Genomic DNA, 22,550 nt, shown 5'->3' with positions numbered 1-22,550 from the left:
ATGCAGCTGAACAAGTTGGAAAGGATACTTTGCAATGTGGTTTGATTCCCTGGAGGCCTCCTGCAGGGCCGCAGGTACGAGTTCTGTAATTAGGAGGCATGCTTGATTAAAGGAACAAAGTCTGCCTGATCATGTCAAAGTTAAATTATTAGATGCACCTTTACAGCATGATACTTTGGTGTTAAGGCGGAAGAGGTGTTAAAGAAAATGGAGGACAAAGCTACATCTTTGCAAACTGTCAAAGATTTTTTTACAAGTACAGCCACCTAGGTTTAGTAGACACTGGCCTACAAAGAATTGGTCCTTTCCAGTGTTGGACAGACCTCAAAGGGGCAGATCCAGACGGTCTAGAGGCAGATCCCAGGCGCAAGGTTCATACAGGTCAAAGCAATTGGGTGCTTCTATCTCCAAAAGTGGAGAAGACAAATCACAACCATACAGGAAATTGTCCCATTGACTTCCCCCTGCCTGCACCAAGCACTTATCTCCTGGCAGCACTTTTAGGGGGTAAAAATAGCACTATTTTCTCAAAATTGATACATTATAACCCAGGTCAAGTGGGTTCTAAACAGTGTCACAAGGCTACAAGTTTCACTTCCATACCCTGCCAAAGGCAAATGGTTGGCCAGATCTGCCAAGAAATCAATGGGCAGAGGCACAAAAACAAGTGTCATCCCTCATGGACATGGGGGCTATTCAACAAGTACCACAGCAAGAGCAGGGACAAGGATTTTACTCAAGACTGTTCTTGGTACCCAGAAAGTACAAAGCCTGGAGACCAATACTGGACCTTTCTATTCTAAACACATTCCTGGATATACCAAAATTCAAATTAATGACCTTGCAGCAGCTTCTGCCCATGCTGGACAAAAAGGCTTGGCTCGTGACTTTAGACCTAAAAGAGGCATACCTGCATGCCCCAATCAGGCAGTCATGCAGAAGATACCTCAGATTCAAGGCTGGCACAATGCATTACCAATTCTCTGCACTGCCCTTTGGCTTATCTATTGCGCCCAGGGTCTTTACAAAGTGCCTGGCACCAGTAATTGCTTTCTGCAGACAAAGAGGAATACAAATATATCCTTACTTGGACGACTGCCTAATTCAAGCAGAGAACAAGGACATTCTACTACAGCATCTGGCATTTGTGAAAAGACTTCTACCATGCCTAGGGTACACAGTCAACAAAAAGAAATCAAAACTAGTACCCTCTCAAGAGAACATTCCTGGGTGCATGCTTGAATACAACTGCGCAGCTGGCTTATCTCGCATCAGACAGTCACTTTGGTGTTGGCTCTGACTGGCTCCGACGTCCATGTGGCTCGGGCTTCGGTGTCGGTGCCGACCGGCTCCGACACCCTAATTTCCTTGCCTGTATCGGCTCCGGCTGGAGCCGATACATCTATACCTACACTCGGAGCCGAAAAGTTATCGGCTCCATCTGCATCCGTGGTTTCTTCGGCTCCGATGGTTCCTTCGAGGAAGAGGTCCAGGTCTCCCTCTTTGGAACTGATACTGTCGGCTCCGACCTCACCTCTTCTTTCAGAGCGGAGCCATCGGAGCCGATCATCTAGGTCTTCCAGGTTGTCAGACCATGATTTAGAGAGGGTGGTAAGCAGATTGCTAAAATCACAGGCACTAGTCCAAATGCTTCATAGTCCGTCTCAACAGACTACTATTAGTCCACACCCTCTTCAAGTTCCTCCTTCGACTCTACCCCAGAGTTTGGAGCTGGAGTCTACGGGAATAGTTACTGCTATGGCTGAGGGGCAGATACCCCCCCCCCCTTCTGCGCCTTCTGCATCTACTCTTATCTCCTCCTCGAGACCTTCCTTGGAAGGATTCGGTGGCTGGGCTTCCCTGGTCTGCTCCGAGGGGGTGAGTGGCATCGGACCCTTGTCCGACCCCGCCCTTCCCCTTGGAGCTTCGGCCTTGGTGAGCTCGGCTCCGACATCTGCCTCGGAGCCTTCCCTTTCGGTGGGCCCGGGAGTCCCAGTTTCTTCGGAATGGGTTATCTCGGATCTCCCTGGGAGGGGAGCCTTCGAGGTGATGAGGAGTGTGCTGGCCCCTGGGCTCAGTCAGCAGTCTATTCCTTTAGCTCCTCCCTCTTCGGTGCCTGTTGATATCTCTTCCCACTCTCTTGCTCCCGAACCGAGAGATCCACCGCCTCAGGTTTCCCCATTGGGAGGAACCCCCTCTTCCGAGGATTCTCCTGATCCGTCAGGAGATCCTCCGCGCAAGAGGACTTGTTAGAGGAAGCACCTGGACTCCCCTGAGTCTACTACTTCGGATACCGACTTAGATGAGTCGGAGGGGTCCCCAAGATCCCCCTCTGAGGATGTCTCTTTTTCAGACATCCTAGAACTCCTAAAACAGAGGGGAAACTGGCCCTCCATAAACCCCTCCGAGGATGAGTCTGTATACCTCGAGGCGTTCGGATCTCGACCCTCCACCTCCTGGGTGTCTCCGCCTTTTGACCCCCTCATGGAGGTAATAGCTCGGAAGGCTTGGGCAGCTCCTGATTCCGTAGAACCAGTTCCCAGGAGGCCTTCTAAATTTATTACAGCCCCTTCCGAAAAGCAATTCCTTACAAAAGGTGTCCCTGTTGATGCCATGGTGGTGGCGGCCGCCGCTAAGAAGGAACTTGCAGATCCTTCCGTACCAGTCCACCCTCCTAACAAAGATTCTAGGACCATGGACAGGTATGGTAAGCGGATGTTTTCCTCCGCGACCTTTGCTATGCATTCGCTGAATTACTTATGTCACTTCACCAGACTTCCAAGGGACATCCTTAAAGAATTATGTGAAGTAGTACAGGATCCTACAGCTCCAGGGGCTCAAGATAAGATTGCTTCTCAGCTAGGAATCCTTAACTCCATAGCCAACTCCTCCATGCGGCTGATTTCGTATGCAGCAGATGGAGCGAGTAGAGCTGCAGGGACAGGAGTGGCTCTTAGGCGTCAATCCTGGATGCGGCTCTGTAATTTTGTAGATCCCTTTAAGGCGTCCTTCACAAACTCTCCCTTTGATGGAGCAACTTTGTTTGGTCCTCAGGTGAAGGATACGTTGACCAGGTGTGAGCAAGACGGCAAGACTCTCTCTGCCGTAGGGGTCCGTTTTTTCACCCCTTCTAGGCCTTACCCTAAAGGACAGAAGGGCGGAAAGATGTGGTTCCGTAAATCTCAGGGAGTCACGCCGGATACACGTGGTCAGTTTACCCCTAGAGGCAGAGGGGGTAATAATAGCAGACGCCGCCCTAGGGGCAGAGGGGGTCCACAAAACCAGGGTAGCAGAGAGCCTCTCTCTGACAAGCCCTTCCAGCATCCCTGAGGTGTTGCCCGACTGTCCATCCTTGGAGGCAGTCGGGGGAAGATTATCGCTGTACCCAGAAGCCTGGCTTTCCCTTTCACAAGACATATGGGTACAGTCGATCATATCCGAGGGTTACAAGATTCCTTTCGAGGGAAGTCCCTTCACTCACAAAAATTCCCTTCCAGATGTTCCACCCGGTCTAAGGGAAATCGCAAAATTAGAAGTATCAAAGCTTCTACAAAAAAAAGCCATTCAGCCAGTTCCAACAGACCATTCGGAGCCCGGAATCTACTCAACGTTCTTTTTGGTTCCCAAAAAAACGGGAGATTGGAGACCAATATTGGACCTCAGCAGACTCAACAAGTCCGTGAAAAAGACAAGATTTCAGATGGTCACACTTCAATCGATTTTGCCCTTTCTGGGCAAAGACAACTGGATGTGCTCAATAGACCTTCAGGATGCGTACTATCACATAAAAATCCACAGACGCTCCAGAAGGTTTCTCCGCTTTCAGCTGGGGTCCAGTCATTACCAATTCAGAGCCCTGCCCTTTGGTCTCACTACAGCCCCCAGAGTGTTCACCAAATGTATGGCAGTGGTCACGGCTCACCTGAGACGTCAAGGATTCCAGGTGTTTCCGTATCTCGACGACTGGCTCCTCTCAGCCACCACCAGGCATCAACTTCTCCAAGCCAGAGATTATACCCTAAATCTCTGCACTCATTTAGGAATTTCTATCAACTACAAAAAATCCTCCTTATTGCCCTGCCAATCTATTACTTTTATAGGCGCAAATTTAGACACTGTCCGGATGTCAGCAAACCTCACAAGCAACAGAATCCTAGACATCCAAAACCATGCGGATCATCCTTGCCAGCAAAAAGGTGCAAGCCAGACTAGTCCTAAAGGTATTGGGCCTCATGGCAGCTGCCATTACTCTTCGCCCTTTGGCCCGCTTTTACATGCGTCTCCTTCAATGGATGTTGTTCACCCAATGGTCTTACCAACAACTCCCCATGCGTCATCAAATTCTGGTGACACAAACTTGCAAAAACCATCTATCCTGGTGGATTTCTTCTCCCCAGGTTCATCAGGGCAGACCCTTTGTTTCCCCAGCCCCGGTAGCCACAGTCACTACGGACGCCTCCCTGATGGGGTGGGGGGGGTCATTATCAGGGCAGGATGGTTCATGGGACGTGGCAACCGTTCGAATACCACCTGCACATAAATATCCTAGAGATGAGAGCAGTGCTTTTAACGTTGCAAGCCCTCAGCGACTTTCTTCCCTTGGGAACAGTTGCAGTTCACATGGACAATATGTCCGTAGTGTGGTATATCAACAAACAGGGCGGAACCAAGTCCTACCCCTTGTGTCGAGAAGCTCTCAGACTTTGGCAATGGGCGATCTCCTCTCATCGGTTTCTGGTAGCAACGCATATCCCTGGGAAAACCAACATTTTAGCGGACAGATTGAGCAGAGCTATTCTCATGCCTCACGAGTGGTCTCTCAAGCAATCTATAGTGCAGGAAATTTTTCAAGAATGGGGCCGCCCATGTTGCGATCTTTTTGCTACTCCCCAAAACAGCAAATGCCCGGACTTCTTCTCTCTCTTCCTACTTCCAGGCCATCCCCCCAGAGACGCTCTTACCCAAGATTGGCCCCAGGGACTTCTTTATGCCTTTCCTCCCTTTCCTTTGATACCACAAGTACTCCAGAAAGCTACCGTTTTGAGAACCAAAATGATTCTCATTGCCCCGTATTGGCCTAGACAAATTTGGTTTCCGTTCCTCCATCGTCACCTCTTGGTGCAGCTGTGGCATCTGGACCCAGTGCCAGATCTTCTGATCCACCAATCGGGTCAGCTGCATCGGTCCATTCCTTCTCTCAACCTCACAGCTTGGTTGCTCCACTTCCTTCCTTAGCCAGGCTTCCTATGATCTCTAACCCTGTTAGGGATATCATAGTGGCTTCTCTTAAATCCTCTACTAGAAGGATTTACACTAGCAAGTGGAAACGTTTCTCCCTTTGGGCGAAATCAAGGAATATAGATCATTTTACTGCCCCTGTTCATACAGTTTTGGATTTTTTAGCGGAAATCCTTAAATCGGGTTCTTCAGCTTCCACTGTCAAAGTTCAGTTAGCTGCGATCTCGAACTTTCATGTCGGTTTTGCAGACCATAACATTATGTCCCACAGGCTTTGTAAAGCTTTTCTAAGAGGAGTTTTTCTCCTTAATCCTCCTGTCAGGAGTCCTCCTCCTCAATGGGACCTAAATCTAGTGCTGACATCCTTAATTCTTCCCCCCTTCGAGCCAGCTGTTTCATGTTCTCTAAAGTTTCTTTCTTGGAAGACACTCTTCCTTGTCACTATTACCTCGGCTAGGAGAGTGTCAGAACTGCATGCCCTTTCTGTTCATCCCCCATATTTGGTCTTCCACAAGGACAGAGTATCCTTGAGAACTAATCCTTCCTTTTTGCCCAAGGTTGCTTCAAAAACAAATTTAAACCAATCTATTGATCTCCCCGTATTTTTCCCCAATTACTCCAACAGATCAGAACAAAAATTACATTATCTTGATGTTCACCGCCAACTCAGATATTATTTGGACAGAACAAAACAATTCAGAAAGTCTGATCAACTCTTTCTTTCTTATGCTCAGAATAAGAAAGGCCTTCCTGTTTCCAAAGTGACCTTGTCTAGATGGCTTTCTTCCACCATTTCGAAATCTATCAACTTAGGGGCAAACAGCTGTGCTCAAAACCAAAGGCACATTCCACCAGAAGCTTAGCCACTTCCACAGCTTTTCAGGCTAGACTTCCCTTAGATACTATTTGTGCAGCAGCCACTTGGGCCACTCCTCATACCTTTGTTTCTCATTACAAATTGGATTTGGCCTCCAGGGATAGAGCCAGTTTTGGTTCTACGGTTCTCAAGAGTCTGTTCCATTGAGCCACCCAGGATAGAGGTGCTAGGGACGTGGTCCCATCCAGCAAGAATGAAGGCGAGATTGACAACTTAACATTTAGAAGTTATGTACCTACCATAACGTTCCATGTTAGTTGTCTTCTCTCGCCTTCTTTCTTGTGACCCTCCCTCCTGCCCCCTTGCCTGGACAGACTTTGATCTCCCTTGTCAGGAAGATTGCTTCTTTGGGCTCCAGTTAGTTATCTGGGTTCCCATTATAGCCCTTTTGTTTAGGCTTATTGCTCTTCTTTCCTTAGTGGAAAGTTTTTTGTGCTAGGTGTTTTCCCTATAAGTACCAAACGAGATCTGGGTATATACCGCCTTGCATCATGGGATATGGGGCTACCTCGAGCTGGTAAAAGTGACTCTCGAGCTTAGCAAGTGCCGAATCGGAGCCGAGGATCGGCTCCGAACCCATCCAGCAAGAAAGAAGGCGAGAGAAGACAACTAACATGGAACGTTACGGTAGGTACATAACTTCTAAATTTAGTAGGCATTGGCCTCCTAAGAACTGGTCCTTTCCAGCTCCTTCCAGTGCCACTACGGTCAAACCCAGACATTCCAAAAGCACCAAGTTTCAGTCCCAAGAGACTTTCAGAACTAAGCAGTGGTGTGCTTCCACTTCCAAATCTGGAAACAGTAAGGCACCACCCTATGTTAAACAATCTCAGTGACTTCCCTTTGAAATTAATTTATCTCTTAGCTGTCCCTTTGGGGGGAAAACTGGCTCTTTGTTCAAGAAACTGGCAACTTATAACCCAGGACAAATGGGTTTTAAATATAGTGTCCCAGGGATACAGATTGCATATGTTTTTCTTGTTTCACTGTTGCAGTCATTACATTTGGGTTATCCTGCTGGCAGGTTGCACTCATTCAGCCTGAATTCCAAAGTCTTGGGTCCTGCTTCGGTTGCCGTTGCCTCTTCCCTGACGTCAGGTCATCAGGGGTATAAAAGATGCAGCCGATTCCATTTTATCCAGTCTTTCTTGCCGCGCGGTGCCCGAAGCAGAAGCAGTTCGCAAGTGCCGGTTGGCCGACTCCTGAGATTTTCATGTTCAAGTTTCAGATCCGAAGTCTTCATTAAAAGCTAAGTACCCCATTGGGGAAACTTTTTTCTTGCTCCAGACCGATGTCAGAAAAAGTTAATAATTGTATTTCTTGTGGGAAGCAAATACCTCATAAGGTCTTTCATTCTTACTGTATTCCTTGCCTAGGCCCTGACCACGACGTTGCTAGTTGTTGGTTTTGTGCTAGATTTAACCAACGCACTAGTAAGCGTCGGTAAGACTTTGCATTAAGCTATTTTGGGCGAAGATTTAATTATACAATGTCGTCGGATAGCCATCCGACTACCGGAATTCACAAAAAACGCAAAGAAAAAGACAGGCAACCGAGGTCCAAAACCGACGAAGCTTCTCCTAAGCAAGTCGCCGGTTTGCCGGTTCTCAATGAGGCACTTTCGCAGCCCCTGACGCCCACTACTTTAGAGTCGCAGACTGCTACCGACTTCCACGTGGAGTCGGCCAGGCTGCAGGAAACTCAAGGTATTGGAGCCTCTGAGATTATTCCCTCAGATGGGTCCGGAGCCTCTAAGCAGGCATCGGCTTCTGAGGGTGTATTCAGACTTAATTATATATTAAACCGACTTCAAAGACTAAAACACCTTTAAAGGCAAAGAAACAAGTTCACCAGCCACAAGGACAGGCCTCCATGCCCAAAAAGCAGATGCTCAAAATGGCCGAAGACTTAATTACCTTGATCAGGGGTTCCCATCCCCCTCTTGATAAGAGGCCTAGGCAAGAGACAGACTATGAATCTTCAGATCAGGTTTCCATTTCGTCTGATTCCTCTTCTGATCAGGAATATTCTCTTCCCCCCCTATGAGGATTCTGATGCTGAAGAATCAATTCTTTCAGCTTCTCCTCCTGAGGACTACTCTTTTGGGGAAACCTTGCATACCATGAGGGAGCACTTCCACTGGGAGAGCCAAGATTGTTCAGACTCTAAGAAAAGGCTCTGAGACTTCCTTTTACTACCTCAACACAGGCATCTAGCTATTCAACCTGTGTTGGACATTGTAGATGGTGTTCTCGGAGTCTAGTATGACCCCTGACTCTCTACCTCCAGCTCCTGTTAAGCCGGGCAGATACTACAGGGTCCCTGACTCTCATAAATTCCTTTTCACAAACTCTACTGCAGATCTAGAAACTATTTCTCAGGGTCCAAAAGGGGCCAAGGCTTCCACTGCAAAAAACCCTACCCCCTCTGACAGGGATTCTAGGGCACTGGATAGTGGGGAAAAAAGATTTACACATCTGCTACTTTGGCGAGAAGGGCCTTAAATTGCCAGTTTCATATGCTCAAATATCAGCAATATATCATGACACTGCTTAAACAGAAAATGATGGCTAATTCTGAATGTGTCGAAAACAATGAAATGCAGGATTTATTGCATGCAGCTGAACAAGTTGGAAAGCATACTTTGCAATGTGGTTTTGATTCTCTGGAGGCCTCCTGCAGGGCCACTGTTACAGGCTCTGTCATTAGGAGGCATGCTTAGTTAAAAGAACAAAATCTGCCTGACCATGTTAAAGCAAAATTATTAGATGCCCCTTTACAACATAATACCTTGTTTGGTGTTAAGGCAGAAGAGGTGTTAAAGAAAATGGAGGACAAAGCTAAATCTATGCAAACGGTCAAAGATTTCTTACAGGTACAGCCACCTAGATGTAGCAAACACTGGCCTACAAAGAATTTGTCTTTTCCAGTCTCAGACAGACCTTAAAGGGGCAGATCCAGATGCCCTAGAGGCAGATCACAGCCGCCAAGGATCCTACAGCTCTAAGCAGTGGAGTGCTTCTACCTCCAAAGGTGGAGAAGACTAAGCACAATCATACAGGAAACAGTCCCAATGACTCCCCCCTGCCTGCACCAAGCACTTATCTTCTGGCAGCACCCTTAGGGGGAAAACTAGCACTTTTTTCTCAAAATTGGCACATTATAACCCAGGACAAATGGGTTCTAGACATAGTGTCACAAGGCTAAAAGTTTAATTTCCATACCCTGCCAAGGGCAAATGGTTGGCCAGACCTGCCAAAAAATCAATGGGCAGAGGCTCAAAAACAAGTCGCAGCTCTCATGGACATGAGGGCTATTCAACAAGTGCCACAGCAAGAGCAGGGACAAGGATTTTACTCAAGACTTTTCTTGGTACCCAGAAAGGACAAAGCATGGAGACCAATACTGGACCTCTCTATTCTAAACACTTTTTTGGATGTACCAGAATTGAAGATGTTGACCTTACAGCAGCTTCTGCCCATGCTGGGCAGCAAGGCTTGGCTCGTGACTTTAGACCTAAAAGAGGCATACCTGCATGTCCCAATCAGACAATCATGCAGAAGATATCTCTGATTCAAAGCTGGCTCAAAGTATTATCAATTCTCAGCACTGCCCTTTGACTTATCTACTGTGCCCAGGGTCTTCACATACTGCCTGGCACCGGTAATTGCTTACTGCAGACAAAGAGGAATACAAATGTATCCTTACTTGGACAACTGCCTCATACAAACAGAGAACAAGGACATTCTGCTACAGCATCTGATGTTTGTGATAAGACTTTTAACATGCCTAGGGTACACAGTCAACAAAAAGAAATCAAAACTAGTACCCACTCAAGAGATAATATTCCTGGGTGCAAGCTTAAATACAACTGCCCAGATGGCTTATCTCGCTCTATACAAACAAAGGCAACTGATTACCTATTTCAAGGAATTGGCAACAAAGGCCCAGTTATCTGCAAGAAAAATTCTGCAGGCTTTGGGCTTCATGGCATCCTGCATCTTACTAATTCCATATGCAAGACTGCATATGATGAAAATTCAATGGTACCTAAAAAGTGTCTGGACACAACATTGCCACAGTCTGGAAACAATGATTACTCTAATTCCCTGCCTGCAACAGGAGTTTCGATGGTGGACAAAGGCTTGTCACCAAAACAAGGGACAGCCATTCTTACTACCCCCAGCCAGGCAGAGCCTAATGACAGATGCTTCGGATTATGCCTGGGGGGGCACATATGGCAGGAAGAGGCATTCAGGGCACCTGGTCCACAAACCAAAAGCATCTACATATCAATCAAAAAGAGATGCTAGCTGTTCAATATGCCCTGACAGCCTTCAAGGACCTACTTCATCCGGGACAACTACTGATAAAGACAGACAACACCACGGTCATGTGGTACATAAGCAGGGGGGCACTCATTCTTATCCCCTGTGCAGGCAAGCCATGGCATTATGGGACACAGCATTGACTTACCAAGTTCATCTACAGGCACAATTCCTACCAGGAAAGGAAAATACTCTGGTAGACGAACTAAGCAGAAACCTCATGGATCCCCGCGAGTGGCACCTGGATCCACAAGTCTTCAGCATGATAACAAAGAAATGGGGACGCCCGAACATAGATCTATTTGTCTCCCCTCAAAACAATCAACTAAAAAGATTCTGCACAAGGATTTATCACAGACAAGCTTGGAAAGTGGACGCCTTATCTTTCAACTGGACAAACCTATCAGTATATGCCTTTCCTCCCCAAGGTACTCCTAAAGGTCAGCCAGGAGAAACCAAAAATGATTCTGATTGCCCCAGACTGGCCACGCCAGTACTGGTATCCGATCTTAAGGAACTTGTCCAATGCCCAGCCTGGACCTTACTTCAAATACCTCATCTACTGTCCCAGCAAAACAACCAGATTCTGCACAGCCAACTCAGGTCCCTAAACCTGGCAGCATGGTGGGTAATGTAGCCATACAAACCACACCTCTCAGTAAAGCTGTGATGGATGCCATTTTAGAAGCCAGACGACCTAGTACTAGAAAATCCTATGCTGGGAAATGGAAGAGATTTTGCGCTTGGAACCAAGCTCAAGGAACTGATACAGCTGTCCCAAATATTCCTCAGATTTTGCAATACTTAACTGAGATGCTGGACAAAGGCCTATCTTTTTCATCAATTAAAATCCATGCCTCTGCCATTTCGGCTCATTACAATACAGAGCCACAACTCTTTTCTCATCCTTTATTAAGGCAGTACCTCAGAGGAGTCATAAACTTAAGGCCTCCAAGGAGAATGCCAATATCTGCATGGGACCTCAATTATGTCTTGGAAAAACTCCCTTACCTCCTTTTGAGCCAGGTGCTACTGCGGATATAAAGTTCTTATCTTGGAAAACAGCTCTGCTCCTAGCAATAACTTCTGCAAGATGAGTTTCAGAGCTACAGGCTCTCATGGCTGTGGAACCCTTTATCATTTTTTATCCAGACAGGGTCTCTCTGAGAACAAACCCTACATTTATGCCTACGGTGGTGTCCAGTGTAGCCGTTAACCAAACAATTCATTTGCCGACTTTTTATCCAAATCCACAGAACAAGGGGGAGAAAATTCTGCATTCTTTTGACGTTTCAGCTTAGATTCTACTTGGACAAAAAGTTTTCAGAAAGACAGAACAATTACTAGTGGCATATGCCACAGCATCACAAGGAAAGGTCATCTCCAAGCAGACTATTTCAAAGTGGATAGGTCACTGCATTCGTTTCTGCTACTCACAGCATGGCAAACCAGTGCCTAAGGGCTTTAGGCCACATTCAACCAGAGCTGCAGCCACTTCTGCAGCCTTTCTCAGAGGAGTACCAACCAAAGACATTTTAGAGGCTGCTACTTGGAGTTCAGTGCATGCCTTTACAAAACATTACAATCTACCTCTTTACTCTAAATCCAGGGCAGGCTTTGCCACTGCAGTTCTGCAGGGCCTCATAGCTGCTCCTAATGCTATTGAGCTCCAGCCCCCCAACCATAGCTTTGGGACTCAACCCAAATGTAATGACTGCAACTGTGAAACACAAAGAACATAGTACAGTTGTGTACACTTACCATAAATGTAGATGTTCAAGTGTATTCACCGTTGCAGTCCAGGTTACCCACCCGCCATCCCCCTTATTTTTGCTGGAACTTATCTTTACTTCTCTAATCTATACAACCTAGGTGGTGTATTTGCTTATAAATGAAGGTAAAGCTTATTTTGGAGCATGTATGTCTTATTTACATAATTTTAGCCTACCTTTTTGGGGGCACCTGACATCGGGGGCAAGAAAAACTGAATAAAATGGCGTCGGATGCATCTTTTATACCCCTGACGACTTGACATCAGGGAAGAGACGATGGTAACCGACGCAGGACCCAAGACTTTGGAATCCAGGCCGACTGAGGGCAACCTGCCAGCAGGCTAACCCAAATGTAATGACTGCAACAGTGAATACACTTGAACATCTACATTTATGGTAAGTGTACACAACTGTACTTTCCACACGCTGCCAACTCCAAACGGGTGGCCAGACCTGCCTCCAAATCAGTGGGCAGAGGCTCAGAAACAAGTACTTTCCCTCTTAAACATGGGGGCTATTCAACTAGTACCAGAAGGTGGAAAAGGGACAAGGTTTTTATTCCAGACTTTTCCTGGTACCCAGAAAAGACAAATCATGGTGTCCAATTCTGGACCCGTCTACTCTAAACATCTTCCTGGACATTCCAAAATTCAAGATGCTGACTCTTCACCAGTTTCTTCCTATGCTTGGCAAGGATGCCTGGTTGGCAACTCTCGACTTGAGGCTTACCTGCATATCCTAATCAGGGAATCTTGCAGAAGATTCCTACGCTTCAAAGCAGGCTGCATGAATTGTCAGTTATCTGCACTGCCCTTTGGCTTGTCTACTGCGCCCAGGGTATTCCAAAGTGCCGGACTCCAGTAATTGCATTTTGCAGGCAAAGAACTATTCAAATATATCCATACCTAGACGATTGTCTAATTCAGGCAGAAAACCAGGCCATTCTTCTAAAACATCTGCCGTTTGTAAAAAGAGTTCTAAGCTGTCTAGGGTACACCATAAACGATAAGAAATCTCAACTGGTACCCTCTCAAAAGATTACATTCCTGGGTGCAAGCTTGAATACAACTGCCCAGATGGCTTTCCTTATGCCAGAAAAGCAAATTCATTTGGTGACTTCAAACAGGTGGCCACAAAAACCCTGCTGTCTGCAAGACAAATACTGCAAGCCTTGGGGTTCATGGCCTCCTGCATTCTTCTAATTCCATATGCAAGACTGCATATGAGGAAACTTCGGTGGTACTTAAAAAGTTTATGGAGTCAACATTGTCACAGCCTGGAAACGATTTCTATTATACCTTGCCTGCGCCTAGAGTTTTTATGGTGGGCAGAGGCCTACCACCAAAACAAGGGACTGCCATTCACACCACCCCCTGCCGCCCAAATCCTAACTACAGACGCATCAGACTGTGCATTGGGGGGGGGGAGGGGGCTCATCTGGCAGGGAAGTGCATTCAGGGCAAATGGAGCCCAAAACAAATGCACCTTCATATCAATCAAAAAGAAATACTAGCTGTGCAGAATGCACTTGACAGCCTTCAAAGACTTCCTTCATCCAGGACAATTACTGATAAAGAAGGACAACACCACGGTTATGTGGTACATAAACAAGCAGGGGGGGGGGGGGCACACATTCCTTCCCCCTCTGCAGGCTAGCCATGGCATTGTGGAGCACAGCCTTGAGCTACCAAGTACAACTGCAAGCTCAGTTCCTGCCAGGAAGCAGAATGTTCTGGCAGACGAACTAAGCAGAAATCTCATCAACCCTCATGAATGAAAACTGGAACCACGGATTTTCAACATGTTGACATGCAAATGGGGGAGCCCAGACATATAACTTTTTGCCTCACCCCAGAATTACCAGTTGGACAAATTTTGCACAAGAACTCATCACAAAAAAGCCTGGAAAGTGGATGCTCTGTCCTTCAGCTGGAAAAACCTATCAGTCTGTGCCTTTCCCTCTCTGCCTTTGCTCTCAAAAGTTCTACTAAAAGTCAAACAGGACAAGCCAAAAATGATTTTGATTGCTGCAGACTGGCCTCGCCAACACTGGTACCCACTCCTGCACAGTGTGTCACACATCTCCGTGGCACCTGCCTCAGACACCTTCCTTACTGTCTGAGTAGGAATATCAAATTCTGCACCCTCTGCTCCAAACATTGAATCTTGCAGCTTGGCTAATCATTTAAATTTCCCCTTAGTATCCCTCAGCAAACTTGTGATGGATGTCATTTTGGAGGCGAGAAGACGTAGTACTAGAAAATCTTATGCCGACAAATGGAAAAGATTCTGTGTCTGGAATCAATCTCAAGGGATGAGCACAGCAGTGCCCAATTTACTTCAGATTTTGCAATACTTAACTGAGATGCTTCACAAGGGCCTGTCTTTTTCTTCCATAAAAATCCATGCCTCAGCCATTTCAGCTCATTACAACACAGACCCCCCCCCCCCTTCTCTCATCCTCTTCTAAAGCAGCATGTCAGAGGTGCCAAAAACTTGAGACCACCCAGGAGAGCTCCATCCCCTGCCAGGGACCTTAACTTTGTATTGGAGAAACTCACTCTACCTCCTTTCGAGCCAGCTGCAACTGCAGACTTAAAATTTCTTTCCTGGAATACTGCCTTCCTTTTAGCAATCACTTTCTCAGAGGTGTTCCTACCAGGGATATTCTAGAAGCAGATAGCTGGAGTTCAGTTCATACTTTCACCAAGCATTATCACTTACCAATTTTCTCTAAATCCAGAGCTGGCTTTGCCACTGGTGTTTTGCAGGGCCTTATAGCTGTTCCTAATGGTGTATAAATCCATCCTCCCAACCTTAGCTTTGGGAATCTACCAAAATGTAATAACTGCAACAGTGAACATGGTGAACATAGTACAGTTGTGTACACTTACCATAAATGTAGATGTTCGAGTGTATTCACTGTTGCAATCTTGTTTACCCTCCCTCCAGCCCCGTTTTTCTTCTACTGTACCTCTTCTTACTATGCTTAAAAGCCTTTTTGGTGCATTTCCTTTTGTTTGGAGGTATATGTTTGTGGTTCTAATTTTATATATATATATATATATATATATATATATATATATATATATGTGTATATATATATATATATGTATATATATATATATATATATATATATATATATATATATATATATATATATATATATATATATATGTATATATATATATATATATATATATATATATATATATATATATATATATATATATATATATATATATATATATATATATATATATATATATATATATATATATATATATATATATATATATATATATAGATATATATATATATATATATATATATATATATATATAGATATATCTATCTATATATATATATGTATATATATATATATATATATATATATATATATATATATATATGTATATATATATATATATGTATATATATATATATATATATATGTATATATATATATATATATATGTATATATATATATATATATGTGTATATATATATATATTTTGCTCCTCATTTGGGGACCACCTGACATCTGGGGCAAGAAAAACTGATGTAATGGCGTTGGCTGCATGTTTTATACCCCTGACGTCATGAAAGAAGGGACAGCAACCGACGCAGGACCCAAGACTTTGTTAATCAGGCCGACTGAGGGCAACCTGCCAGCAGATTACCCAAATGTAATGACTGCAACAGTGAATACACTCGAACATCTACATTTATGGTAAGTGAACACAACTGTACTTTACTAATGTTCCACAAACACACTGCTGTCCCCATTTTTTTTTTTTTTAATTTTCCCTTCTCTGTCAGTTTTGTCAGGAGCAACTCGTTTTATACTGGTATGATTGCATCTTTGTTACTATAGGTCTTGTCTGCTTTCTCTCTAGACCATATTTGGAGCATACACAGTCTCAAGAAATCTTGCTGTGGAACACCACTCTGGTTGCTTATTTGTACTTTCATAAAATGAATTGTCTGTTCCTTCCATTTCGTCATGTGCAGTAGAAAAATCTCAATATTCTTCTGCATGCTCTTATCGTCTGATTCTTAATATATGTTGAAACAGCTCTCCTTGAGAAGTTTCATGCTTAACCAGTCTTTTCTTCATTTGGCCTATGATTTTTGCAGGTTAGCAATTCATTTAAATAGCTAGTTGAAGCTTCTTTTTTTCCCAGCCTTTTTCTACTTAGCATTGTACATATTATTAAATAACTTTGAGTACTTTTGATTTATTTTTTCCTCTAAATTACTGGAAACTGTCTCCTGTACCAAAGCTGAAACTTGAACTGCTTTTTGCTGAATGGCTGCAAGATTATTTCCAGCCAGAGTTCTATCTCATGTTTTGGTTCTTTTCTCTTAGTTTCACCAAACTTCTTTGCTGGCATCCAAACAATGTAATTATACACAGATACCTGAATTATGCCCAAACTGATCATTTTTTTCTGACTTGTTTTCACAGTTTTTGTTTTCACCCTAGGAGAGATCTAATCAACCTGTTCAATTGCAGCTATTTTGGACACCACTCCATGCTACGTTGTTTTGATGTTAATAGATTCATTTTTTTTATTTAGACAGAAATAAAGATATCAGAAAGGATGACCAACTATTTTGGCCAATTCTATGAACATGTAAGGAAATAAGGTGTTTTAATGTCGCTTTGTCCCCGTGGCTGTCAGAATGGATTACCTTTTGCTATTCAAAATACAATTTGTCTGGGCTAGACAAATCAAAGTCTCAGTCCACAAGAGAAGTATTGCCTTCCTTAACCTTTTTTTTTTTGAAATTCTATAATGACAGAACCAGTGCTTCTCTAATGTGGGCTTCGCTGTACACTTTTGTAAAACCCGTTAAGCTGAGAGTAGCCTTAAGATCCAGGTCAACCATCAGAATTGCCATTCTTCAAGATGTTTGGTCACAAATAATTCCAAATGTAGTAGCTGGGGACTGTGTCCTAATATTGAGCTAGCTGGATGGACAGAATCCTGTAGTAAACCAAAGCCATGTAGTTATAATGTTGGGTCTTTCATGTTCCATGTCTGTCTATTTCAACGTGCTGTTCCACCTTCCTTTATCCTTTTATGCATGCATCTCCGCAAAAAACAAGTTGATAATAGCAGAGGCTTATAATGAATGCATTGCCAAAATTGTTAGCTGAAGAGATGAGAGGGATCTGGAGAAATGTGGGGAGGTGTGATGTATTATGGAAGTGAGGAGAAGAGTTTGAGCTTTGTAATTGTCAAAATGATCAGTTTGGAAGCTGAAGTGGAGGAACGTGGAGCATGACAATCTATTTATGGTATAGTACCATTGTTTCTGTAGTAGTTGTATGGTGATTTTGGAGGCTTTTTCTTGGCCTATGTTGAAACTTTCGTAAACTTTTTTGTTTCCTTTTCCACTGCTAAGACCAACCAAATTCACATCCAAACAGTGATGATCCAGATGAAGACGAGGAGGACTGGAACTGCTCTGCTTCAACTACCTCATCTCAGGGTGATCGGAAACCAACTCGCTTGAAGAATCGAAGCAAGAACCCTTCCTCTGAGAACTCAAAAGTGAAACGGATGCAGAAGCCTTTACATATGCGAAGGAATATTAGGTAAGAACAATATTATATGAATTTTCTTGTAAACTGAGCATGCTTTGCATTACCCGTAGGCATTATTGCTGATCATTACACCAGTGTTTTGCAACAGGCAAGGCAGTGCTCATTCAGGGAACTGTTTTAGTTGTATCGTTTTAAATCGGTACCAGCAAATCTGTGTGTCTTATAAAGAAATCACAGCTGTCTTAACATTTTTTACATGTTACAGTGCAGATATCAGCATGCATATTTCAAACTTGACTGCTCAATATCTCTTAGTGATATTTGGCAAATGCTAAGAAACTTTTTTCCCCCATCTAAATTAATTTCTGTAATTTAGCAAATTTTGCCGCAGCTGGAATGTTGACTGAAGCTCCCATGATTATTGCCATTTTTTGTAATTATTTTTTAATCTTTGTTTGCAGAATTTTGAATTCAGAAAGTATAGCTTTACAGTACAGGCATCAACACTAGCCTAGACAGGTGGCCCTTATAACCCAGTTTTTTTGGTGACAACTCAGTTTTGCACATTAGCATCCTAGTGGCTGTCCCAACACCCATGACCCATTTATTGTTTTTATAGCTTTCACTGTGATTAGTTTCCGTTTATAAAGGATGACTGCCACTGGAGGAAAATGACTTGCATCTTTAGGCATTGCATGCACTGCTTTACACCTGTTGGCCCGATCAGAACCATTCACACTTTCTCTTTCTGTATATTGTGCTGGGTCTGTATTAAGAGATCTTCAGTCGATTTGAATATTCAGTGGTGAGCGTGATTACATCAAACAGGGGCATACTCGCCTCCAAACCCACATATTTACTACTTTTAAGTATACCAGTTCTGAGATCACACATCAACAGTGAAAGACAAATTCCTTTACCCCACTGTGTGTGATCTCAGAGAAAGCATATCATGCCTTAACTGTAAGTGAATGGATCAAGCAGTTTCACTTACACTACTAATTGCAAACGAGTTGTCTAGGATTAGTGAACATATGTTGATTAAACAGGCATCAGTGTCATGCAGCTCAATAGCTGTTTGACCAAGTTCAGCTTGAGTTAATTTATGACTCCAGTTGTTAACAGAATTGGTGTGCATACTTATTTAATTTCTTTTGCAGATGGAAGAAACAAAACATTTGTTCCAGGTCTCCTGGTTCAGTCCTACAGTGGTTCAGACTCTTAAAATAGCCACTGTTTTTAGTAGTGGTTAATTACCAGCATGTATAGTTGTTATTTATTAAAGCTGTTACATAGTCCTCTTAGATGTAGTATTCATTCTGCATTTCCTTTGTAACGTTGCAACAGTATCACTGTCTATTTTACCTTCATCCTCACATTAACCTGTACCTGTTTGGGATGTATCTTGCAATAGAATGGATGTTTAGACAGTCGATAAAAAGATTTTGGGTGCCTTCCACAAGCACTATACATCTGAGGAAGCACAAAGGCAGACTGGTATAAAAGCAGATGTACTGTTACCAAAATTCAGAACTTTCTTGCTGTTGAAGGTTTCAGTGATACTTTGGCTTTGTTGTGTCTTCAGAGTTTTGGTGATAGGCTTGTTCAACTTTTGGGCAAATAAGTAGCTCATGGGTAATTTCCTTCCTTTTTTGAATAGAAATTTGTGAGAAATTCTTCTGTCTATAGAAGAAATGGGAAGTGTCTTTGCAGTCAACAGGTGTCCTATAAAGATTCCCTCACAACTGCTTTGATTTATCTAGTAGACACATGACATCCACTATTGCCAATTTTTTCATCATTTACCCCAAAACAATCAGAAGTCGGCTTAGCAGTTGTGATGTTTATATAGAAAATGAAAGGCTTAAAGCATTTTGTCCATATTCTGTGGATAACATCTTGACGTCCTCTGACATCCCCCTTCTGATTCTGAAGTCGAGAAAATCTGGAAAAGAGGCTTCTGAAGTGGTTCCACGTTTAGCCCGTCTTCATCAGTCTTTCATGGACATATTCACTGTAGCTCTGAGTCCTTGGAATATCCTTTGGATGTTTCGAGTGATGCTGCTAAGCGTAAGGAGCCTAGTGTATCCCCAAAATCCAGGTGTATGACTATGGCATAGAAGGGAGAACCCCATGTTTGTACTCTTAGAAGGGCTAGTCAGAATCACTCGGTCATTTAAGAGGAGGTAACAGGCTCTGTAGTAGAAGTACAGACGTCAGATTCACGTACAATGAGAAAAATGTTCTCCACTTTCTACTTCTGCTAAAGAAGAGTGGTTCAGTTTTGCTTAGGTATTTTAAGGCCTTCCAGTCATTTTTCTTAAGTGAAGAAGCAGGAGATGATTAAGGTCTCTCAGACAGTAACTCATTTTCAGGGGCAGAAGAGGAGTGCATGTACTAAGCTTCCCAGATATTACCTCAGATTCTTTGGATTCAGAGTCGAAGGAGGATATTGCCACACATTCTCTTGTAGAAGAGATGTCATTTTCTGATGGAATTGCCAGAATGGATCTCTTCCAGTAGAAAGACATAATAAACATCAGATACACAAAAGAGATGCTATGAATGCCTTCAGGTGGGTACTCCAAAACATCTTGCCATTCTTCCTGTTACAGGTGCTCTGAAGGACTCTTAATTCTGCATGTGCTTCATCAGATAGTCAATCACTTTTGGCCAAAAGCTTGGTACACTTCATAAACATAACTACTTATGTTTCGAATGTAACCTTTTAATGCCTTTTTATGATGATACTTGTTACAACTAGTGGAGCTTTTCTCCCCAGGCCTCTACTGAAAATGGACATATATCCAGCTAGACTAGCCCGGTCAACAAATGTAAAATAAAATAAAATAAATAAAGTACTTCAAACTGACAAGTCCCTGTTTTATAACCTCCTTGCAGATGCTACTGTCATTTATTAGCAAAAAATTCAAATCTTTAATGGTTAACCACTACTAACCCAGTTTCGTCTTAACAAGGATGCGAGACATTTTTGACTGGTGAGGGGGGAAAAAGTCTTTGCATCCTCTGCCTTAACCTTCAGGAAAATAAGTCAGAGTCATGTGGCCAAATTTCATGTTTCCAACTTTTGCAGACATGACTTTAGACTGTAGCTGATTTGCCATCTCCTGAAGGAAAATCTTTCCTACTTGACATGATTTCTTCAGTAGTCCAAGTAACCCAATGTACTCATAAAAGTGCATACGATGCAGCTGATAGTTTCCTAAGCTGCTGTGACAGGATCTGTTATGTGCATGTATGCTTGACTAAGATCGTAAAATCTGTGTGAAGATGTGCAGGCACAAGTCCTCAATGCTACTCTCGATAAAGAAGTTTTGTTTGGATCCTGTTAGCCGAGGTATTGAAATATCTTGATGAAAGAGGGAAACTTATTCAAGAGATTAAGCAAATTTTTCAGTCTGCCATACCAAAATACAATAGGAATTATCCCTTTTAGGAAAAACATGTCCCAGCAAAAAAGCTGCAAATAACAAGAAAAAGTGACAAGGGGATACAAAGAAAGAAAAAAAAAAATTAAAAAGGAATGAAGTCCAGACTCCATCCCATGTGGACACAAATGTATTACTTTTTTTTTTCAAAACCCTCTCCTCTCTCTACTCTTTGCTTTTTGGTAGGCCTGGATGTCAAAGTTGCCTATTGTGTTCCTATTCATAGACACTTCAGACCTTATTTAAGGTTTTCTGTAACTGGTTTAAAATTTTCAATTTTTATTTTATAATTTTGCTTTCCACAGCTCCAGGTGTATTTACAAAATGTCTAGCCTCAATGATTACTTATTGCAGGTTACAAGGAATCTATAAACTTCCCTACTTCATAGGTTAGTACTAGGCTAGCTGCCCTTGCAGGCCATTTTAAGCCTGGCCAATTTCCCTTCAAAGGTGAGAATCAAACCCTGTACTTTGAGCTAAACATTTTAACCATTATGCCAAGTCCTAACCCTCTACTTGGATGATTGCCTTGTTTTTGCAGACTTTTCCATATTATAAAAAATATCTTTTTTTATGGATCTGTTTCATATCCTAGGCTTTTGTCTAAATCTGGAGAAGCCTTCTTTTCCTTTTTCTCAGCTCGTTTTTTTCTAGGATGCCTTATGATGTCTTCTCTTCCACTCAAAGAAGGTTGCATTCTACTACCATCTCCATTTCCTAGAGTTTTTCTTCCAAACTATGACAACTGTAAAGGAGTATCTCATGATTCTGTGATGCATGGCATTCACCATCCTGATGATTCCACTGGCCAGACTGCACATGAGAAAAAATACAATGGTTTCTTAAGTCATTGTGGACTCTCTATCAGCCTTTTTAAGGATTTCAAGTCCCAGTGCTAGAGTCTGTCAGGAAGGAGCACTTATGATGGATGAACCAGACTTTGATGCAATGGGTACATCAGACTTAGCTTGTGGAGCAGTATCCAAGGAAATCTAAGTACAAGGTGGTATGGGACGGAAATGTAAGTACAAGGTGGTTTGGGACTGTCTTTTCAAGACACACACACACACACACACACACACACACACACACACACACACACACACACACACACACACACACCTCTTAACCCCTGTGCAGATTAGGCATGATAGCTCGGAAAGTCACAAATTTTTATAGCCTTTCCCTCCATTCTGCTTACATCCTGTCATAGCAGAGTACAGTGACAGACACGTTGAGTTTATCCAGGACAAAACCTCAGGAAAGGATGCGACACCCAGAGGTCTTCCAAAAGGTTATCCACCTGTCAGGAACTCCCTAAAACATA

At 43.2% G+C, this 22,550-nt stretch overlaps 1 protein-coding gene across 1 annotated transcript in view; it reads left to right on the top strand.

The window, feature by feature from the left end:
* The window catches only part of RAD54L2 (RAD54 like 2), a 2,252,401-nt gene that overhangs the window by 199,245 nt on the left and 2,030,606 nt on the right, over positions 1–22,550 (top strand). Inside the window, exon 4 of the mRNA XM_044077481.1 lies at positions 17,633–17,825. Coding sequence (XP_043933416.1) covers positions 17,633–17,825 — 193 coding nt within the window. The remainder of the gene's footprint in view (positions 1–17,632; positions 17,826–22,550) is intronic.

Source organism: Protopterus annectens, chromosome 7.part0 (genome assembly GCF_019279795.1).
Source record: "Protopterus annectens isolate FY-2018-M chromosome 7.part0, PAN1.0, whole genome shotgun sequence".
NCBI classification, from domain to species: domain Eukaryota; kingdom Metazoa; phylum Chordata; order Ceratodontiformes; family Protopteridae; genus Protopterus; species Protopterus annectens.
This window is presented reverse-complemented; position numbering and strand designations above follow the sequence as displayed.